At 39.2% G+C, this 23,482-nt stretch overlaps 1 protein-coding gene across 3 annotated transcripts in view; it reads left to right on the forward strand.

Moving 5' to 3' along the window:
• The window catches only part of GJC1 (gap junction protein gamma 1), a 31,035-nt gene extending 9,150 nt beyond the window's left edge, over positions 1–21,885 (forward strand). For all 3 annotated transcript variants that reach the window (XM_020873445.2, XM_020873446.2, XM_020873444.2), the window contains exons 2-3: positions 15,214–15,289; positions 16,221–21,885. In XM_020873445.2, coding sequence (XP_020729104.1) covers positions 16,241–17,431 — 1,191 coding nt within the window. In that variant the 5' untranslated portion in view covers positions 15,214–15,289; positions 16,221–16,240 and the 3' untranslated portion in view covers positions 17,432–21,885. The remainder of the gene's footprint in view (positions 1–15,213; positions 15,290–16,220) is intronic.
• Positions 21,886–23,482: the final 1,597 nt, after the last annotated feature.

Genomic DNA, 23,482 nt, shown 5'->3' on the forward strand with positions numbered 1-23,482 from the left:
GCTTCATTATTACACGTTTATTGTAGAAAATACTGAAAAGCAAATAATACAAAAATCATCAAATATCCATCCATATTTCTATTCATATATTATATTATTTTGGATTTTTTTTGTTTCTCTACTACATATGAGCATTTTCCCACACAATGAAACATTTTTTAAAAACAGATTGCAAATTCTCAGGCTTCATTCAGCTAATAAGTATCTGGCTCAGTATTACCTAAATATTTATTTTTCTTATTAGTTGCCAACATGAAAAAAGGGGAAAAAAGAGACAGGTAGAAGTGCAAATTGATAAACCCCCTTAGGAAAAGAACTAATCTACTAAGGCTGACATATGTGGACCAAACAACTAGCAATTCTGGGTCTAGGCATTCAACAGAAACATACATATATTCACTGGAAGACACATTTGGTATGTTCACAGTAGCATTATGCATAATAGCTTCAAACTGGAGGCTACTCAAATGCCCATCAGCAGTAGAATGGATAGATTGTGATATATACACACAATGGTGAAATAATAGAGCAGAGAAAATGAGTAGACTAGAGCTAAATGCAACAAGATGGGTGAGTTCATTCTGTGAGTCCATTTGTGTAAAGGTCAAGGACAGGTTAAACCAGTGAGTCTCGGTGTGGTATAATATTGTTTCCCAAGGGGCATTTGACAATGTCTGGAGACATCTTTGGTTGTCACAGCTGGAAGAGGCCAGGAACACTGCAATCTATTCTGCAATGCATAGGACCATCTCCCATAACAAAATACTACCCAGTCTGTCAATAATGGTTTCTTAGGTAGAAAGGGGGCATAATTATGGCTGGTAATGCTTTGTTCTTGATTTCAGTGCTGGTTACATGGTTATGTGAAAATTCATTGAGCTCCATATTTCTGTTTGTGTATCTTTCTGTGCTTCCCTGATAGCTCAGTTGGTAAAGAATCCGCCTGCAATGCAGGAGACCCTGGTTGAATTCCTGGGTTGGGAAGATCCACTGGAGAAGGGATAGGCTACCCACTCCAGTATTCTTGGGCTTCCCTTGTGGCTCAGCTGATAGAGAATCCACCTGCAATGTGGGACACCTGGGTTCGATCCCTGGGTTGGGAAGATCCCCTGGAGACAGGAAAGGCTACCCAGTATCCTCCAGTATCCTGGCCTGGAGAATTCCATGGACTATATGGTCCGTGGAGTTACGAAGAGTCGGACACGACTGAGCTACTTCCACTTTCACCTTTCTGTAGGTATTTTATACTTCAGTCAAAAAATTATCCCCAAATCAGGCTTCACATAAAAATCCAGGTTAAAGACTTATTTTGAAAGCTGTGACAATCTGATGACTCCAAAGGCTGGAGCTGATAGGCAGTAGCCCCTTTAGTTGGTCCTTATGTTGTCCAGGCCCCACTGTTCTGTTTGTTACTTGTATCACTTACTGGTATTTAGACGTACATTTCTGAGGTATAATTCACACACTGTACAGTTCACCTGTTTGAAATGTACTTCAGTATTTTTAGTAGACTCACTGGGTTGTGTAGCCTCCACCACAGTTTAATTTTAGAATATTTTCATTCCCTTCAAAAGAAACCCTGTACCTGTTACCAGTTACTCTCTACTCCTCCCCATCCTTCTCAGTCCTAGGCAACCACTGATCTACTTTTTGACCCTGTATAGTTGTATGAGTTTTGTAATCTCTGTCCTAAAACAAGATTTTTGGAAGGACTGATGTTGAAGCTGAAACTCCAATATTTTGGCCACCTGATGCGAAGAGCTGACTCATTGGGAAAGACCCTGATGCTGGGGAAGATTGAAGGCGGGAGGAGAAGGGGACGACAGAGGATGAGACGGTTGGATGGCATCACCAACTCAATGGACATGAGTTTGAGTAAACTCTAGGAGTTGGTGATGGACAGGGAGGCCTGGTGTACTGCAGTCCGTGGGGTCGCAAAGACTCGGACACGGATGAGCGACTGAACTGAGCTAAAAACAAGATTTATATTGGTTGTGTAATATTTCCTCATAGAGATTATATCATAAATTACATAAAATTCTTCTTTTATAGGGCATTTGTTTAAGGTAAATTACTAGACGTGTTACTGATTAAAGGACATAAAACATTTTAAAATTTCTGGTGAATATTATAATACCTTCCAAAAAGGTTGTACCAGTCCAGCTTCACCATCACTGTATGATAATGCTTTTTGCAAATTTTGTATTGTGACCCTAGTCATATCAGAAATGTTATATGTTTTTTAATTTTTCCCTAGATGTGTTATTTTCCTAGACTGTTTGTTGTTCATTTGATTTGACCTAAGCTTTAAGCTGTTTTGGACTAGTGTACCAATACTGTTCTTTTTTACATAAAGACAGTACCACTTACGATGCACTGTGAATGAACACATTATCCCAGGTTCCCCATACTTCTCCAGCTGGTTCCTGAAGGTTCTTACATTCAAATATAATGGCTTTTTGCCAGCACAAATTGACACTTCAACCCACAATGGTGTATTTTGTTTCCTTGTTAGTTAATAGGGCCAAGATACTTTCTCTCCTTTATTTTATAATTTGACTTAAAACAAATTTTAAAAATTTATTTTTCAAATATGGTTCATAGCCAAGAGTGCTTTTGAAAAACACGTTGTTTTCCTGTTTGTGATACTTAGATTACTGTTTGTAATACATAGATTAAAGCTCCCATAATGCTTTTGCTGAGAAATTGTCACTAGCTAGTTATTAAATATCTATTATCACTCATGCAGAATTAAGTTCCATTTAAAACGTTCCAGTTAAACAAAACTTCATTGTAAACCCTTTAATTGATTCCTTGTGTCTGCACATAAAGCAGTCTCATTCAGGAGTGTGAATCACTAGCACAGTTCTTAGTGGATCACTCAGCTCATAATCTGGGAGGCCCAGATAGTTAATACTTGAGAATCATGATGAGTCAGTATGGAAATTTTTCAGTTTAGTCCAACCATGGATTTTCTGGGATGACTGTTTGGAAAATGCCTTTTTGAAAATTTGATGTCTTAATACTATTCAATTTCACTGCTTGTTACTTTGCTTCTTTCCTGTCCCTGGAGTTCTGCATTCCACATAATTTATTGGTTGTTTTGTGAAAGTGCTTTGCCTGAGTTGATTTTCATCAACTGTTAATGGAAAGGACCTTAGTAATGATCTGATGTGATATTTTGCACCTAATTCAGAAATGAAAAAGTGGAAAGAAATATTTATTCCTGAAGTACCTGTTGGACTCTCTTGGCTCTCAGGTCAATGCTTCTCTCAGTTTCATGAAAGTCAAGGTCAGAATCAAGTTACTTCCCTGGTGGCTCAGATGTAAAGCATCTGCCTACAATGCAGGAGACCTGGGTTCAGTCCCTGGATTGGGAAGACCCCCTGGAGAAGGAAATGGCAACCCACTCCAGTACTCTTGCTGTCAGTTCATCCTGGATTTTTGTTTAGAAAAGGAATTAAGGTTTTTAAGTGAAAGTGAAAGTGTTAGTTGCTCAGTCATGTCCAACTGTATGACCCCATGGTCTGTAGCCCACCACGCTCCTCTGTCTATGGGATTCTCCAGGCAAGAATACTGGGGTGAGTAGCCATTCCCTTCTCCAGGGGATCTTCCCAACCCAGGGATCAAACCTGGGTCTCCTGCATTGCAGGCAGATTCTTCCGAGCCACCAGAGAAGCCCAAGTTTTTTTTAATTAGAAGGAGATTAGGACTCCCTTGGTGATCCAGTGGCTAAGACTCTGTACTCCCAACACGAGGGGCTCCAGGTTCGATCCCTGGTCAGGGAACTAGATCCCACATGCCGCAATTAAGACCCAGATTAGTTAAATAGATATTAAAAAAAAAAAAGAAGGAAGTTAAAACTGGGCTCTGACCCAACTTGATTGTGCATTTGCAAGACATTTAAAATGGCACTACTTATTTTAACTTTTTAAATTTCCTAGTTATTTCAGTTTACTGAGCATTTAAAAACTGACAAGGGAAAAGTTATATACTTTTTTAGTTCATCTCAATCCCTTGGGAGTTTTTTTTCCCCTCTACATGAGTCAATGAGAAACTTTCCCAAAGAAATATATAAAATTGATATTTTTGGATTAATGGTATTTTTGTGACCAACATTATAGTAAAGAGATTGTAATGGAAAAAATGAGTCAGATAAACTGGAAAGTGAAGCATTTCCCTGTAGAGTCACTGTGCTATAAAAATGTTTAAACTTTAACAGATGATTCCAGTATTTCTTCTAGTCTTTTGTTGTATAGCATATATAACACTGAATAACTATATATATATGTGTGTGTGTATATATATACATAATATTTTATTTATTTGGCTGCACCAAGTCTTAATTGTGGCATACTGTCTTTAGCTGTGGCATATGAAATCTAGCCCCCTGGACAGGGATTGAACCTGGGCCCTCTGCATTGGGAGCTTGGAGTGTTGCCACTGGACCACCAGGGACGTTCGTAAATACCTCGTGAATATAACTGTAGTTTTAGTAAGTGTTTGTAATTTCTTATAAACTATTAATACTTTATTGAAAGCTTCTTGATGGTAGTAAATACTAATTGCATGAGTGAATTTTAGTGGTTTTTTTTTTTTACTTTTTCATTGTGGTAAAATATCCATAACATGAAATTTACCATAGGTCTGTAGCATTAAGTACATTTACATTGTTGTGCAGCAGTTATCTACATCTATGTCTTCCCAACTGAAACTCACTTCCCATTAAATGCTAACTCCCCATTCCTTCCAGCCCCTGGCAATCACCAGTCTACTTTCTCTGTGAAAGCCCTTTTGTGAGTAGAAACGTGTAATATTTGTCCTCTTGTGACTGACATCTTTCACTTAGCCAACTGTCTACAAGGTTCATCAGCATTGCAGCATGTGTCAGAATTTCCTTACATTAAGGGTGAATAACATTGTGGGTGTATACCATATTTTGTTTATTTGTTAATGGATACTGTGTTGTTTCTGCTTTTTGGCTGTTGTGGATAATACACTGTGAACATGGGTGTACAAATATCTGTTTGCATCCCTGCTTTCATTTCTTTTTAGGTAGACATCCAGAAGTAGAATTTCTGGATCATATGATACTTCTGTATATAATATATTAAGAAAATCATAACCATAACATTTTCTGCAGCAGCTGCACCATTTTACATTCCCAGCAGTACACAACAGTGATTCCAGTTTCTTCATAACCTTTTCAGCTCTTGTTTCATTTCTTTTAATAGTACCCATCCTTTTGGGTGTGAAATGGTACCTCACTATGCGTTTTTTGTCTCATTTGCATTTCCCTAATGATTAATGACAGTTTAAAACTTCTTATAATTTAAACAAAGATTAACCCAAGCCTTGTTTATTTAAAAATGCATTAGAATCATTGGTAAGGGGGTGAGGAAAACAGCATTCTCATATCCTTGATAGTGGAAATATAAACAGGTACTGGCTTTTTGGAGGGATCATTTGGTAATACATATTAAAAATTTTTGGAGAGATAATGCATTTAAAAAAACTGACTTTTTCTTAATAACACACATACAAAGTTTTTCACAATTTATATAACTTTGTACAAATTTATTTTATACAAAGAAGTTCTTTTATAAATTTATCCTCAATCTGTAATTGGAGATGTGCTTCCCTTTAGCTCATATGGTAAAGAATCTGCCTGGCATGCAGGAGACCTGGTTCAGTCCCTGGGTCAGGAAGATTCCCTGGAGATGGAAATGGCAGCCCACTCCAGAATTCTTCCCTGGAGAATTCCATGGACAGAGGAGCCTGACGGGTTATAGCCCATGGGTTCACAAAGAGTCAGACACGACAAAACGACTAACATACACACACACACGGTTTTAAGTATTATCACAGATCATTGTAAACAACTTAAATGTTTAACCATAGATGTGTTAAATTCTGATTCAGTACGCCTGGGAGTGGGAATTGGGTAAGCAGGACCTGGGAATTGGCATTTTCAGTGAGCACGCTGGATAATTCTGATGCAGGTGGTCTGTGGACCACTTTTGAGGAACGTTTACTCATCACATGCTTTGCTTTCCGGTTTCACGGTGTGCTCAGCCCCTCTGCAGGCTGGTCTCTGACCTCCCTGTTCCGCCTTCTCTGCAGCTGTTTTCTCAAACATCTTCTGTCATGTTCCAGTCTAAGCCTTGTGTCACTTTTCACTCACTTCATGTTCTCCGTCTGCCTTGCCCCTGCCTCCCACCCCAGCTCTGCCTGGTGAAACCATACCCATTCTTCAGAGACCCACTTGTCTTCTGCAGCAGGCTTAAACTTTTTTTTCCAGCTTTATTGCGGTATAATTGACAGTTTATACTTTTTAATCTATAGGAATCAGTCTCTTTTCCTTCTCTGAGTATTTTCACATTTTGTACTTCTATTCCATTCATTGTATTCTGCCCTGAAATGATTGTGTTGGTGGACAGTGGACATATTTTATATTTTCTGCCTCCTATAAATCGATTTAGGTCTTCTGTTAAATGTAACACACATATATTGAGTTATATATGAGGGCTCAGAGGATTTTTAGAAGCACGGACTTTCCTCTCAAGAAACTAATATTCCAGCAGAAGAAACTGACACCACTAACCTCAGTTTACTAGATTAAGTCCTGATATTGGTGGAATAAAAATTTATTATTGACTTTCTGAGGAGGAGATTAAATGAGGAGGTCTAGAAGACTTGAAGTGACCTTTAGGCTAGATCCTAAAGGATAAAAAATTTTTCCAAGTAGGAAATTGTGGAAAGACCATATAAAGTATAGGAAAATCAATGAGCAGAGATTCAAATTTATTAAATCTCTCAGTTAATAGTTTTTCTAAGTGCCAGGGTTATAAGAACAAAGTCTTTATTTAATTTGAGGTGATAGATAATGAACAAGTTAACAAATAAGTGTTTGAGGTAGTATTGAGTGCTCTAAAGGAAAAAAGGCAGAGAGGATGAAGGATTTTATTTTAAGTTTTTTTAACTTTAAATAAAGTTTACAAAAGATTTATTTAAGAATCTCAAGCAGACTTTATTCTCCAGGACATGGAATGTTTTTTGGGGTGTTTTCTTCAAAAAGACAATATATTCCTTTGGTTCACAAAATAAGACTATAAAAAGATACATAATAAAAGTATTAATTCTATCCCATCCCTCTTTGTCTCCTCCTTCAGTTGTATTTGTTAGAAATAAAGGTACCCTTGTGTTTCCTTATAGAAATATAAGCAAAAAACACAGATTGATATTTTTTCTCTTTATAGAAAAGATGTATACATATATACACATATACATTGCTGTTTTCACTGTTTGAATGTCTTGAATATCTTTTCTCATGTTTTACAGCCACGTGGTATTCTGTTGTGTAAATAGGCCATGGTGCATTTAACCATTCCCTTGACAGTGGACACTGAGTTACGTAGAAACAGTGTTCTACTTTGATCATTCCCAAAAGTGAAGTTACTGGGTCAAAGGATACAGGTTCATGTATAATTTTGTAGGTATTAGCAAATTGCCCTCCCATCAGCAGTATTTGAAAAGGTCTGTTTTCCATAACCTCTCCTACTTCAGGATTTTTGCCAGTGTGATAGGAGAATTGTATCTCAGTTTCTGCTGCTAAGTCACTTCAGTCGTGTCCGACTCTGTGCGACCCCATAGATGGCAGCCGACCAGGTTCTGCCGTCCCTGGGATTCTCCGGGCAAGAACACTGGAGTGGGTTGCCATTTCCTTCTCTAATGCATGAAAGTGAAAAGTGAAAGTGAAGTTGCTCAGTCATGTCCGACTCTCAGTGACCCCATGGGCTGCAGCCCACCAGGCTCCTCCATTCATGGGATTTTCCAGGCAAGAGTACTGGAGTGGGGTGCCATTGCCTTCTCCATTGTATCTCAGAGTAGTTTATTATTGAGATATAATTTGTATACCCTAAAATTTGTTCTTTTACAGTATACAAGTCAGTGGTTTTAGTATATTCACAAGGTTGTGTAACCACCACCATTGTCTTAATTCCAAACATTTTCATTATCCCCAAAAGATAGCCTATACCATTAACAGTCACAATCCATTTCCTCTAGGCTCTGAAGTGAAGCTCAGTTGTGTCCAACTCTTTGCGACCCCATGAACTATACAGTCCGTGGAATTCTCTAGGCCAGAATACTGGAGTGGGTAACCTTTCCCTTCTCCAGGGGGTCTTCCCAACCCAGGGATCTAACCCAGGTCTCCTGCATTGCAGGCGGATTCTTTACCAGCTAAGCCAGAAGGGAAGCCCCTAGGCCCTAACCACCAACTAGCCTGTCTCTGCTGTGTTGCTTATTCTGGACAGTTCATATAAATAGAGTCATACAGTTGGTGGCTTTTGTGTCAGACTTCTTTCACTTAGCATTATGTTTTCAAGGTTCATCCATGTTGTGCCTTTTTTAAGGGGAATTTGTGTTTTTCTTTCTGTGTAATGTCTGTTTTGAACTCTTCATATACTAGAGATTAGCTCTTTGCGTATAAAAGAATTACTGAAACCTCTTTCCCCAGTTCATTGTTTTCCAGTATTGTTTAAATTGTTTTTCCTTTTATCCGTGGAGACACTTTTTATTTTTTTGCACTCAGATTCATCTTTTCTTCCTGTGTCCAGAGTTATAACAGATATCAACTATGTTTTATTCTAATACTTTAAAAAATCCATCTTGGCCCCACTGATTTGAGGGGCCACTTTGATTAGTGGCTTTTCAGCAAAGGAGTAACACATCCATTTTAGAGAGTTCTAGTGGAGATGCAGGAAAAAGGCTAAAGAAGGGAGAAGGGAGAGTGGGTATTCATTTATATCCTTTCAAGATTTCTTTTTTTTCTTTTTTTTTACTTTTTTGTTTTTCTTCTAGGGTTTTGTAACTTTATTGCATAAATTTTATTTGTTTTCACAGTATTGTGATAATATTGTTCTGAGTCCTATATTTCCAGTTAATACATCAGGGACATTTTTATTGAACAGGTATTTATTGAGAGGGACTTCCCCAGTAGTACAGTGGTAAAGAATCTGCCTGCCAATGCAGGAGACTTAAGAGACATGAATTCAATCCCTGGATAACCCTGGGTCAGGAAGATCCCCTGGAGTAGGAAACGGCAACCCACTTCAGTATTCTTATCTGGAAAATTCCATGGATAGAGGAGCCTGGCGGGCTACAGTCCATGGGGTCACAGAGTCGGACACAACTTAGCGAACACGCCTTAGTGACTGAGCACAATTTATTGAAAACCCTACTACCTTTTGTCAGGCTGAGGGGTTTTAGGTATTGGGGATAAAAGAACAAAAGCCTGCCTTCAGGGAGTTTACCTCCTATAAACAAATTGTAAAATAAAAATTATGTGAGGGGTAAGTGCTATAAAGAAAAAGGGCTGGAGAATAAGAGATGTTATTTTAGAGGAAAGTGGCCTGAGCAAAGTCATTAGGGAGATGACTTTTGAGCTGACTTGAATGAAGTGAGCGTGTGTTCTGCTAATATCTATGAAATTAAATATTTCAAAGCAGTGAAAATAACAAGTACAGTAATCTTGAGGCAAAAGTATGGCATGACTGGTATGAACAGGGGATTGCGAGAATCTAGGTTTTCCTTATTCAGAGTGCGCAAGAGGGAGACGGAAGGTGAAGAGACCAGAAGTGTCCCAGCAGCTGTGTGATAAAGGATGCCATCCATAGACTGTGGTAAAGATTTGGGGTTTTGTTCTGAGAGAATTTTGAGCAGAAGAGAGACATGATCTGATTTGTTTTTGTAAAAGCTTTACTCTGGTTTCTTTTTGGAGAAGAGACTTGGAGGGTTAAGAGGATAAGCTAGGGGACCAATTAGAAGACTCTTGCTTTTATAGTAATCTTGGCTAGAGATGAAGGTGACTTGGATCAGTGTGATAGCAGTGGAGATTGAAAGAAGTGGTTGGACTATGGATATATATTTTGAAGATAGAACTGACAAGATTTGCTGATAACTTGACTGTGGAGTGAGACAAAGGAGTGAGGTTGTCTTGAAAATTTTGGCCTTAAAAACATCATGAATGACAAAACTACCTACTGAGTTTGGGAAAACTGCAGACAGAATAAGAGTAACTCTGGAGGAGGGGAGGATTGGTTTGGGGTATGTTAAATTTCAGGTACCATTTAGACTTCCAAGAGAAGATGTGGAGCAGCAGTTGAATTTCAAGTCTGAAATTCCAGGGAGATGTTGGGGCAAATGGGATATCGTTTACAGCTTGAGTTCTGGTGAAGGAATCAACAAAGAGTGCTAAAAAGGATAGGCTAATAAGATAGAACAAAAATCAGAATCTGTATTTAGAAGTTTGGAAAGGAGAAGTGAGACAGAAATAGAAATTGAAAAATAATAGCCAGGAGAGTTTGAGATCAGGCTGGCCAGTGCCTCCCTGCACCCCACTATAGGCAACTGCTGATATGCTTTATGTCATTATAGGTTAGTTTGCATTTTCTAGAAATTTTATAAATGGAATCATACAGTGTGTTCTTTTTTTTTTTTGCCTGACTTTGAGATTCATCCGTGATATACATATCAGTAGTTTATTGCTGAGTAGTATTCTATTGTGTGAATATACCACAATTTGTTTATTCATCAACCTGATGATGGACGTTTGTGTTGTTTCCAGTTTTTGACTATTACAGATAAAATTGTTTTAAACATTTATGTTCAAATCCTTTTGTAGGCATAGGGTTTTACTTCTTGCCTAGGATCAGACTGGCTGGATTATATAGTTGATATATGTTTGCATATGTATGCTAAGTCGATTGAGTCATGTCCAACTCTTTGCAACCCTATGGACTACAGCCCACAGGCTCCTCTGTCCATGGGCTTCTCCAGGCAAGAACACTGGAGTGGGTTGCCATGCCCTCCTCCAGGGGATCTTCCCCACCCCGGGGCTGAACCTGTGTCTGTTCGTCTCTGTCATTGGCAGGCAGTGCTCTACACCAGGCTCCACTGCAGACTGCTTTGCAGAGTGATCAGTGTTTTAGAGTGCCAGCTTCTCCACGGCCTCACCAACACGCGGTACAGTCATTCCTACCCAGTCAGTGTCTTTTTTTTTTGGCTTTTCGTAATCTCGGGGATCTCCTCCCATAGTCATTCTTTTTAATTTTAACCATTGTAAACCTTTTTTTTTGTTTGTTTGTTTTCTGTTTGTCCACTCTGCTTATGTGTTTTCTTTTTTCCATTTTCCTATAGTTAGTGAACATTCTTTAGAATTCCAGTTTGATTTATTTATAGTATTTTTGAGCACATCTGAGCAGATGTATATCTCCCCTTTAACAACTCTAGCCGCTCCTGGACTGAGTTTACCTTCTCTAGTCCCTATTCTCAATGCCCAAAGAAGTTATCTTAGTGAAATCATTATTTCTCTCTTCCAACTGCCAAGAAACTTTGAACTTCTTTGGGGGCTTTTTATTTGTTGTTTTTGGGGGATTTGTTTTGTTAACTTGCAGTTCATTCTGTGTATAAAATCTTAAACTCTGAAATTTCCCCCTTGATCTTTGTGACTTTGCTTTATTATTTAGTCTAATTCTGATCCTGATGATTGGGATAAGGTGCCCTCGTCTGTGTTCACATGGGACCTGTACCTTGTTCCAACTCATCTGTAATGTAATTCTTAACTAGTGGTTAAAAGCCCAGAATCTGGAGTAAAACTGATTTCAGATTCTAGCTTCACTAGATCACAACTGGGTGATCTTGGGGAAATTTTAAAACCTTTCTGGGCCTCATTTCTTCATCATTAAGTAGATCTGATCATATAATCTACCTCCAGAGATAATCCAAATAATGAGGCTTTTACATTTGATCTCCAGAGATGCTTTTAGTTTACAGAAAAAGGCAGTAAACTTTGACTTGATCCTGTTTAGGATATAGCTGATAGGAAACTCTTCAAATATAAATAATTTGGGAGGGGATTACATAATTTATTACCATGTTGATACCAAGTAATTTTTAAAATTCTCTTTTCTAGTGTAAGACAAGGTAGATTTGAAAGTTTATTTGGAAAACAGACTAAAAATAGCACGTTTGATTTCTGTCCAGTACATTTTATGTAAGCAAACATGATTTTCTTCAGTATGTGTTGTGTTGTGGGGTGGGGATAGACTCAAGAATCCTTTTGAGTTATGGGCTACCAAGAATTTTGCAGATTATTTAAAAAGCTATCCTAGAAAGAATATTTATTTAACAGATTGGTGTGACTATATAAAGTAGTAAGTTTTGGAGGAAAACAAACAGGAATTTATAGTAAATGTCAAATGCAGAATACAGAGTGCAGATAAATGGGCAAAAGGATAGGAATAGTTCATGAAGAAGGAGGACTATAGGGGGAATGTATCCTGCTATATTAAAAACATACAAATTGAGATACTTTTGAAATTCCATTTTGCATCTAGCAGGGTAGCATAACAGACAGTGCTAATGGGTTTGAGGTAAAATTGTACTTCATTGACCATGCAGATTTACATTTGTTGTGTCCTAATTCTACTACTACCTAGATTTGTCTATAGATAAATTTAGCCAAAGCATAAGGGATATATTCAAGAAGATATTAAGTGTCAAAATACATATAAATCTGTTGGCTTTCCTAGTTGGCAGAAAGCATTTAGTTCAACATCCCTCCCCCCATCCCCACCACCACTCATCACACGTTCCCTTGTCACTTTCCATTCATAGATAGAATACAGAAATGATTTTTATTCTTTCATGAGAGCCATTCACAGTTAATTGTACACTCTCACTCCTCACTCTTTAACCGAGTTTGTTTGCTGAAGCAGGGATGTCAAAGAAGACCATGTTCTGCCTGTTGTTGTTCAGTTGCTAAGTTGTGTCCTACTCTTTGCGACCACATGGACTGTAGCCCCACCGGGCTTCTCTGTCCATGGGATTTCCCAGGCAAGAATACTGGAGTGGGTTACTGTTTCCTTCTCCAGGGGATCTTCCCGGGTCCAGGATTGAACATGCGTCTCCTGCATTGGCTTTACTCCTGAGCCACCAGGAAAGCCCTGTTGTTTTTTGTCTGTTAGCAGAGCAAAAAAGTGGTAATGAGAAAAGGGAGTTTTAGTGGTGCAACAACGCAGTGAGACCACACTTGGCAGTGACACAGTTTTGCTTAGAAATGTCAATTCCAGAACCCACAATTCTACCTATTGACTTTTTTCTCCCCTCTCACTTCTCCCACTTTCCCTTTCTACCCTTCCCCACAAATTGGAGTGGTGTATTCTGATATTTAAGCCTTTCTCTTAATGCTTACAAGGAGAGGAAAGGGGTTTGGAAAGGAAAGAGTATCGAAGGAAAAACCCACTGACAGCTCAGTAGATCCAAAAAGTGGTGATGCTGCCATTCGCTTAGGAAGTCTGTGGTTACTTTAGAAAGAAAACCATCCATCATCCATTTTATGAGATGCTGAAGTTACAGTACTGTACACTTCATTTATACTCAAGGTTTGGGCATAGGGTGCTGTGGCGCTTATAAAACCTTTGGAAAACCAGGCTCTTAAGTGTAGGCCTGAAGCTTAACCAGTATGAAATGTGTGTTTCTAGTTGTGTTTCAATGACTGCTTTATAACTTACAGGTTTTGAAGGATTTGCCATTGATCCCCTCCCCCCAAAGAATTAAGATTATTGTATGAAATACAACCGTTGAGAAATTATTTCATAGCAATAATTGTTAAAAAGATATCCATTAGTTTTTGGTACAGATGGAAGTGTCGAGAATGAGTTTGTTTTTTTTTTTGAGAATGGATTTTCTAACTAACCAATGGTTGCACCTTCATGATTTTGGCTTACTGGAACAAATACAATTTCAGGCTTTAAGGGAAATGCTTTCAGTTCAGTTCAGTCACTCAGTCGTGTCTGACTCTGCGACCCCTTGAACCGCAGCACTCCAGGCCTCCCTGTCCATCACCATCTCCCGGAGTTTACTCAAACTCACGCCCATCAAGTCGGTGATGCCATCCAGCCATCTCATCCTCTGTCATCCCCTTCTCCTCCTGCCCCCAATCCCTCCCAGCATCAGGGTCTTTTCCAGTGATTCAACTCTTCGCATCAGGTGGCCAAAGTACTGGAGTTTCAACTTCAGCATCAGTCCTTCCAATGAACACCTAGGACTGATCTCCTTTAGGATGGACTGGTTGGATCTCCTTGCAGTCCAAGGGACTCTCAAGAGTCTTCTCCAACACCACAGTTCAAAAGCATCTATTTTTCGGCGCTCAGCTTTCTTCACGGTCCAACTCTCACTAGACATGGCTTTTTGGAAAAATGAGTCCAGACTTGTGGATGTGAGTCATTATGGAAACCTGGCTTACATTACCATTTATAGATTGCTTATTATTTACTTTTGGTTTTATAACTTGTGTATAGAGTGAGAGGAGAACTGTTGAGCTCAGTTGGACATCAGTGCTGGAAATGAGAGTTGTAGTTGAAGTCCTGTGGTGTATACTCTGTGATTGGATTCTTCTGTATGTAAATCTTGATACTTGCACGTTATGTAGATGCCTCTGAACTTTTTTTCTTCTTAAGTTATTTTGAACATATAATAAATAACTTTGAACACTCAGGGTTTGTTTTACATTTTATTTATTAAATGATAGCAAATAAGGATGATTCGTGACCATGGCTATCCCATAGTTGGCAAAACTTGATAATGAGAAGTAATTTGTCCTATGTATATACACTTGTAATCACAGTACAGGTGCAGATGTTTTCTTTCTGTGAGCAGTTGAGTCTGTGAATCATCTCCTGTGGATATGGGTGTCCCAGTGACAGGGAGCCAGCTGCTGGGTGTTGTAAATAAACAGCTTGCTCCTAGTTGGCTGCACCAGAGAAGAGGGCAGAAATAGAGCACTTGGGGTGAAGATTTTCGCAATGCCTATAATGACCTGGCTTAAATTTGTTGAGATTTTCTGCTGTGGCTTTTTCCTGTAGATGCCAGAGTTCATCTCTTTCAGATTTTCACAAATGATTCATCTTCCTGTTATATTTTCTTAGACTACAGTGACTAAAGCATCTTCGAGTCACTTTTAGGTATTTTCTCCCACCACGATGTATTGGAGAAGAGAACAGTGATATTCAAGCTCAGTCCTGTTTTCATCTCATGCTGATTGATTCCTGTGGTACATGGAAAACTGTTTCTCCCTGAAAATGGCATTCTGGTGATTTACTGTTTTCTGTGGGAGAAAACTTACGGCCTTCTCTTCTGTTTCTCTTCCAGAGAAAATCTGGAAAAGTTGTAAACAAAGCATCATTTCTCTAAGAAAATTTTGGATAGCAGAAATTCTGGATAACAGGTAAAAAGAGTATTTAAATTTCTTTGATGATACTGATAATCAACTGTAATCTGCAGAAGTAAACCAAGAGAGGAACGATAGAGGAGAAAAGCTAGGTGTCCCTTGTGTCAGAGGTTGAATTAGGGACTTTACATATATTATGTTATTTAGATGGTTTTTACCAAGATTCTGAACATAGATCTAAGAATCTCAGAATAAAACTATCATTTGAAATGGTGTTTTAAGTAGATTTACCTATTGATTGGATTTTCTGTCTGCAGGCATTTTTTAACATCAACCATAAATAAAATACAGAAGTATAATACAGAATGCTAGAATCTGCTCTGTGATGCACCCTATCTAAGGCTTCTCAGTTTCTGTCTTTTATTTTTAGTTCTTGATCTTTGCCAGTTATTAATATTTGCAGCTATACCATTTCCTTAATTCTTTTTAATACTTTGTTACCAGATCCAGCATTTAAGTTTGCTGATAAGGTACCTCTTCACAATGGAGTTCAGCCCAGGCATCCCCATCATGTTCTCAGTGGCAGTCTTACTGTGGCTGAATAGGTGTACCTTTGTACTCTTCCCTGTATCTCACAAAATTCAGAAAGTCTAAGAAATAACACTATATGTAAAAATCCAGTATACTTTAAGAATTGTATCTCAAATGACAGCTACAATTTTAGCTTTTAAACTAGAGAAGACATGAAAGGAAATCAGACTTCCTTAAGACCCTGTCAGCGTAAACCAGTGCTCATAGACTGAGGTGAATGGCCTTTCCTGATGGTGGTATGGCGGGTGAGGTGCTGTTTATTCTGTCATTCTGGTACGAGCCTTGAAGTTAGATTTTAAGTATGTAGAGAAGTAGTTTCTAAAGACATCATCAATTTTTAAAAAAGTAAGATTTTAATATTTGCTGATCTTCCTTTGGTATTTTTCATTTTTGTCAGGGAGGACCAATTTAGTCACCATGAGTTGGAGCTTCCTCACCCGCCTGCTAGAGGAGATCCACAACCACTCCACGTTTGTAGGGAAGATCTGGCTCACAGTCCTGATCGTCTTCCGGATCGTCCTCACAGCCGTGGGAGGGGAGTCCATCTATTACGACGAGCAGAGCAAGTTTGTGTGCAACACGGAGCAGCCCGGCTGCGAGAATGTCTGCTATGACGCCTTTGCACCCCTCTCTCACGTGCGCTTCTGGGTGTTCCAGATCATCCTGGTGGCCACCCCCTCCGTCATGTACCTGGGCTACGCCATTCATAAGATTGCCAAGATGGAGCACGGCGACGCGGACAAGAAGGCCGCTCGCAGCAAGCCCTACGCAATGCGCTGGAAACAGCACCGGGCTCTGGAAGAAACAGAAGAGGACCATGAAGAGGATCCCATGATGTATCCAGAAATGGAATTAGAAAGTGAGAAAGAAAATAAAGATCAGAACCAGTCTAAACCTAAGCATGATGGCCGGCGGCGGATTCGGGAGGATGGGCTCATGAAGATCTACGTGCTGCAGCTGCTGGCGAGGACAGTGTTCGAGGTGGGTTTCCTGGTTGGGCAGTATTTCCTGTATGGCTTCCAGGTCCACCCGTTTTACGTGTGCAGCAGACTCCCTTGCCCTCATAAGATAGACTGCTTTATTTCTAGACCCACTGAAAAGACCATCTTTCTTCTGATAATGTATGGTGTTACAGGCCTTTGCCTATTGCTTAACATTTGGGAGATGCTTCATTTAGGATTTGGGACAATTCGAGACTCACTAAACAGTAAAAGGAGGGAACTGGAAGATCCGGGTGCTTATAGTTATCCTTTCACTTGGAATACGCCATCTGCTCCCCCTGGCTATAACATTGCCGTCAAACCAGATCAAATCCAGTACACCGAACTGTCCAACGCTAAGATTGCCTACAAGCAAAACAAGGCCAACATCGCCCAGGAGCAGCAGTACGGCGGCCATGAGGACAGCCTCCCACCCGACCTGGAGACTCTGCAGAGGGAAATCAGAATGGCTCAGGAACGCCTGGATCTGGCCATCCAGGCCTACAGTCACCAAAACAACCCCCATGGTTCCCGGGAAAAAAAAGCCAAAGTGGGGTCCAAAGCTGGGTCCAATAAAAGCAGTGCTAGTAGCAAATCAGGGGATGGGAAGACCTCCGTCTGGATTTAGTCTTGGCTGGGCTTAAAGCTTGTGCTTTCATAGTTCATGGTAAGCAGCGGCTGGCTGAATAATGACTTCCGTGGAGTAAACATTTGGCTCTGCTTCTCTTCAGGGATGCTGTTGGCTCATGATCCAAGCTCAGGGGACTCTGAAGGTGGGGCTGGGACAAGGGGGAGAGAACGGGAAACACAGCGTTCCTGGACACGAGTTCCAGCAATAATACAGTTGCAGAACTTTACATTTTTGTCTTCCAGATCTGGAAAAGAACAGATATATTTAAATCATTCTTGTTGAACAGTTTTTGTATGTACAGTATTATGGTACTTTTTTTTTTTTTTTAGTATGAGAACTTTTTTTTGTATTTGTACATTGGACCACTGTAGTTATACTTTTATATTAAAGGGGAAAAAAATCCTTAAGGTAATGCCTATTAGGCTAGTGTTATTACTTTGTTCAGCAAACTCTACCTGGGGTTTAAAGTTTTAATAGATACTACACACCTAATAAAAAGTGCCTCTCGTGTTACAGGGACGATTTCAGATATGTGAGGAGCCGAACGGGGATGAGTCAGTTCTCAGCCTCAGAGAGGAAGTCCACGGTAGAAGGAGATGGAGATCTCTCTCTGACTTGAGAAATCTTTGAATCTTATTCATATGCCCAGAGTTGTATCTAGTCTTTGAAAAGCTATTTTTGTTTTCAAGTGATTCACTGCAGGAGTCCTTTAAATACCAAGCCTTGCTTTGATGGTGTGTACATAATGTCAGTTGTTTCAAAAGTCTGATGCACAAAGGTGTCCTCAGCCAGTAGCAGTGTGGAGACCGTGGCTAGAACTGTCCTGAGATTCCTCTATCACCAAGCAAAGCCATGCCTAGAAAATAAGCCCTGATGTTTAGTTGTGGGCCTGTTTGATTTGCCTTAAATCTGAATCAAAAAATCTGCCTCTCTCTGGTTTCTTAAGATGCTAGTGATGTTTTTCTTTATATGTTAACAGTAAAAAAACGAAAATTCCCTTCTAGGCTAAAAATTAATCAAAGCCACTTACACTGCATGTGGCAGAAGGCCTAAATTCAACTTCCTTACTTCTTATCATTTACCATGGAATTTTTATAATTGACCTACTTCTGCCAAAGTAGGTTTTTGCCTGGAAGACCAGTTCAGACCTGGGATTCTATCTGTAAATAGTCTGAAGGAGAATTTCAGTATTTATTCACTATAGGCATATCTGTTTGTCAGTGACAAGCATTCATGATCACATAACTTTTGCCATAGTATTTAACTGCCATTTTCAACCTTCTGTTGGATAACTTTGTTCTCTCTGTCATGTTCACATCATTTGTCTTACAGTTTAAGAGCTTCTGAGTAAGAGCTTGGTAAAGATTTAAAGGAAGGAGTGTTTGCTTCACCAGGGAGCATTTCATTTGGGACATCTCACTCTTCTCTAACAGAAAGTTAATTGCAAGCCACCTGTAACTTTGAAATTCCAAGAGTGTGGGTTTTGTTTTGTTTTTGCTCTTAATTTTTAAATGTCAGTTCTTTATTATTTAGGAGGATCTTAGAACAGCATGTACAGTTCTTTTTTCTTTGTTCTCCATTTCTCCCCCTCCCCCCAAAAAGAAACTCAGTTGAAAATTTAAGCTTATCTTCTAGCCATGCATTTACATTTATTTTGCTTTTTTTAATCTGTAAATTTTACCCAAGAGAAGCTCCTCAGGATCTCTAAACACTTGAGCAAAAGGTCAACTCCAGTGAGACTGAAGGGGAAATTTCAGAAAATGACATATGTGTATGTATCCTGGATAATTACCAGATCTGCATGGTTTCCTTCAAACAAAGTGTTTAATAAAGAATTTCAAGTAATTATTCTAAAACAGGCAAGATTTTAAATATCAGGCTGGCTAAGATAAAGAACTACCAATAATTCTTATGTCAGTAGAACTTCATGCATACTTCTGAATTGAAGGACAGAAAAAAATACACATAGGTTCATGTCCATCTATTCAGAGCCTGAGGGAGAACAGAGTGGCTTTGCCATTGGGAGGGTTGAGAATTCAAACAATAGGGCAGGGACGGAGTCAAGCAGAAATGCCGGGCAGACATTCGGCGCCAGAAGCATCCACTTAGTTTCAGGCAGGGCCTCCGGTGTTTCATCTTGGCTTGTTCTGATGAGAATGTTATCTTTTGTGTCTGGATAATTCTTCAACTTCCTCAAGTACATAGAAAGATATTCTGGGTCACCTTCACATGTGTTCAAATCTATTTTTATTCTCTCACTAAAGTTCTAATTATGACATAGATTTCCCAGCTCTGACTGCTTCCTTAGTCCATTTCTTTTAGCCTTTGAACATACAAGTTTGCCAAAACCATTCTTACCTAATAACATGTCATGGACCTACATTAAGAAAACAGCCCTTTCAGTATCCAGCTTAACCCACTGAGTGAATAAAAATATTGTTCCAGTTACTGTTCTGGAACTTGCAAGTGTTTGTATAAACAACATTTTTTTTTTTCCTATCAAAGTCACATTCCTTTGAATTGCAGCATAAGACATGCTATGTCTTATGACATGTGCTTCTCTAAATAGTAGTTGAGTACTTAGTCCTTCACATGCTATAATCAGGATATGGTCAACAACATGTTTATAATCCTTAATATACCATTGGATTTATTCAGATGTGTGTCCTTTATAAAGTAAACAGGCTTTTTTTTCTTAGTTCAAATTTGAGGGAAGAATTAGATAGCATTTTCCTCTAAAGAAATGTTAATGTTCGTTTTGTGGCTTCCTTTTGCTTTCTGCCTTAGTTTTGCTAGCTTCTGTATTTGTTCATTTAAAACCACAGGCGTTTATTTCATTAGAAGTCAGTTTTTCTGGGGATTTTCCTTGACTAATATCTATAGAATTACTTTTGATAAAGATCAACTTTGTCATCTAAAGTGGTTCTCACAGGTTAGAACTCCCACACACCTGTCTTTAAAAAGGACACCTATGTCTTTAAAAAGAAAATTGTTATCATTAGGTACCTTAACTGTCATTTCTTTGTGGTGTGAATCTAAGCAATTCCCTTTATTTTTCCAAGTTCCAGTAGCCACCTACCTCTCAGAAGTGTTATGGAGTAGTTAGAGAAAGCCTCTGGTGAAAAGTATTAAAAGACCAACTGTTGGTCATTGTCTGAGCTTGGAGCTTCAAAGAAATCATTGGAAGAACTATGTGATATAATAAGATGTCCTTCGGTGCTCTTTATCACAGGAATCAGTTGTTGAAGACACTGAACTTGCTCTAGCAGCTTATTCCGAGAATGGACTTAAACGTTATTCCTATTAGTCACACCTACGGTTTACCCGTTAAGCTTATAAATGTCCAGGCTTTGTGCTTTCCATCTCATTTATGGGACTGTACACTTCTAAAAATAATACCTATAGTTGAGGATAAATTTTTGGCCAGCCAGTGTTTCGTAAAAGGCAAGTGTGTTATACTTGAACCTACTTCAAGAAATGCCTTTTTATAAAGGAAAGGTCTTTCCTGACTGTGAAGTAAAGTACCTGAAGTCAGAGATACGCAGTTGCTGGTCATTTTGCTTGGAAGTTTCCAGATATTGATTTTATCTTCATAAAATCATGTAATTTCATGAAGAGTCTTACCATCTGAAAATAATAAAGCCCCTGCACTTATACAGTGCTGAGTTTGGAAATAAAATTTCAACTCACCTATGTATCATAAATCTGTAATAATTCACAGTCAACATCAAATGTTAGAATCATTAGGTTGACTTGCATACTTGTCACTCATTCTGGCCATATATCATGGAGAGTTTAAAAGATTTTATTTGTTGTCTCTAATGCAGTTGTGTTGTTTTTGTTGTTTTTAATAATGGTGTTGAGTTTGGTTCATGCACATTTCATGTTAAGAATCAACTTTTAAAAGAAGCAATCTGTGTATTCCAAAGTGCAGGAGTCCAGACAAAAGAAAGCCCTACCCCTGTACAAAGTCTCTACAGAAATGAAAGAAGTAAGAGATCTGCATTTCAGGCTTGGCTTGTTGAACCAGCAAAGACTTTGGCTATAATATGCTTCCAAGACCAGAAGTGTTTTTCTTCATTATACTCTCAATTGTGTTCTCTTCAATAAATCTCGTGCAGAAGTCTCTACCTCAGGCACTGTTAGATATGATTAGCATATTGATACTGAGAAACTTAGCTAGGACTTCAAACTTCTAAAGGTAATTTAAATGTAAAATTCAGCGTTAACTAGCAATTTAACGTCATGTAATGTGCAGTTTGGATATTGTATGAACAGCTAAGGAGTTACCCATTCTAGTGCCAAAGATTACTGGTTGCTAATTTCATTCTGTACAGTTAATGTAAAACTTTACACAGTGGGGACAGACTCCTCTCAGGGCCTTGTCTCTAGGAAGATTTTTGTCGGTTCTGAATGTTTCTGTCATTTCCAAATACAGTTTAGAAGATTCATTTGTGGTCTGTGCATCTTTTTCCAAACTTGAAAACTCAACTGCCAGGAAGTGTCATATTGAGGATTTTTACCCCATCCTTTGTATAACATAGTGCCCAAGAGCTTAATGGTTTACACAGGAAACCTGATATGAAAATCTCTTCCAGTACATTCACCTGCAAGTTGATCTCAGTGGGAATTCAGGAGCAGGAAATTTTCAAAGTAGAGGCTTGGGCTCAAAAGGTACCCCCTGATTTTTCATAGCTGTGTTAGAATTTCTCTGGGATTGCTGTGGCTGAAAGGGTTTGGCATGTTTGTGGCATCTCCATCTGGGGAGGGTAGGTGACCTTGAGAGGGTGGGGGTAAGGTCTAAGCACAGCCCCTGGGAACACACCCCATCTCTGGCTGCCCTTGGTTCTGGACTCCTGGAGAAGAGGGGTGGCTTCCGAGAGCAATGCTCCTTACAGATGCAGACCAGTCTTGGTGTGACTCATCCACTCTGAGAAGAGAATGGTGTGGGGGAGGGCTGAGGAGAGGGTAGCCTTTACTGCAACAATGCCCTCTGCTCCCCCAGACACAGAATCGCTGACAGACTGACAGAACAGGTCATGCATTGAGCACCCTCAGCAGCACAGATTGTAAACTGGTCAGCCAGCCATATTTGGTAATAAACATGTGAGCCATTTGAAAACTCTTAGAGCTGCTAGTTTGGAGAGAGGTTTCTTCAGCAGATTTGCCATCAGAATAGAGACTAGTACCTGGAAACGGTGTTGCATCCAAGTTAAAAAAATTTTTTTTTTTTGCCATGTAGAGTTTAAAACAGTTTTTCTAAGATTTTGAGGGCTTATACCAATTTTAACATGTAATGCTTTTAGGGTTGGAAGCATATCACCCAGGAGCGCAGAGCATGCAGAGGTCGAGGCAGAACTGAGAGCAGACCTGGGTCTGCACACTGATTGCCCAGTCGCTTGATCCAGCATCCTTTGGTCTTTTCCTAGAGAAGTGCAAAAGCCACTATTTGTGGGGCTGTCATGGTGGCTGGGGGTGGACCCTGCTTGGTGGACCTCACTGTGTTCACAGCATTTTTTCCTAAATGTGACCATTGGACCACCTATGAAGAAGTAACGGAATGCCCATTCAGATGTTGGTTCCTTGGACCCATCTCAGGCTCAAATAGTCAGAATTAAAAAGTTTTCCAGGTGATTTTTTTTTTAAGAATCTTTTATTAAGGTATAATTTACACGATGTAAAATTCATCCTTTGAGCGTGTAGTTACAGATTCATGCATTGAGTAGCTACCACTGGAAGATACAGAAGTTATATTTTCCAAAATTCTCTATAGGTTATTCTTATATTAAGAATATTAAGGTGTGAGAATCACTTAGGAAAACAATATAAACATGAAGTGTGGGCCAGAATAAAAGGGGGAAGGGGTTTGTTTTGAGTGATCACTGTTCAAGGAGGTTTATTTTTTATTTTTTTAATATTTTTATTATGTTCAAGGAGGTTTAAACCAGACAGAGCACATGAATGTCATCTTTTGTCATCTCAGAACTATGGCTGCCTGGAGAGGGGGACTGGAGATGACTCAGAGACTGGAATCAGCTGAATAACCCA

The sequence above is a fragment of the Odocoileus virginianus genome, chromosome 17 (genome assembly GCF_023699985.2).
Source record: "Odocoileus virginianus isolate 20LAN1187 ecotype Illinois chromosome 17, Ovbor_1.2, whole genome shotgun sequence".
Taxonomy (NCBI): Eukaryota; Metazoa; Chordata; class Mammalia; order Artiodactyla; family Cervidae; genus Odocoileus; species Odocoileus virginianus.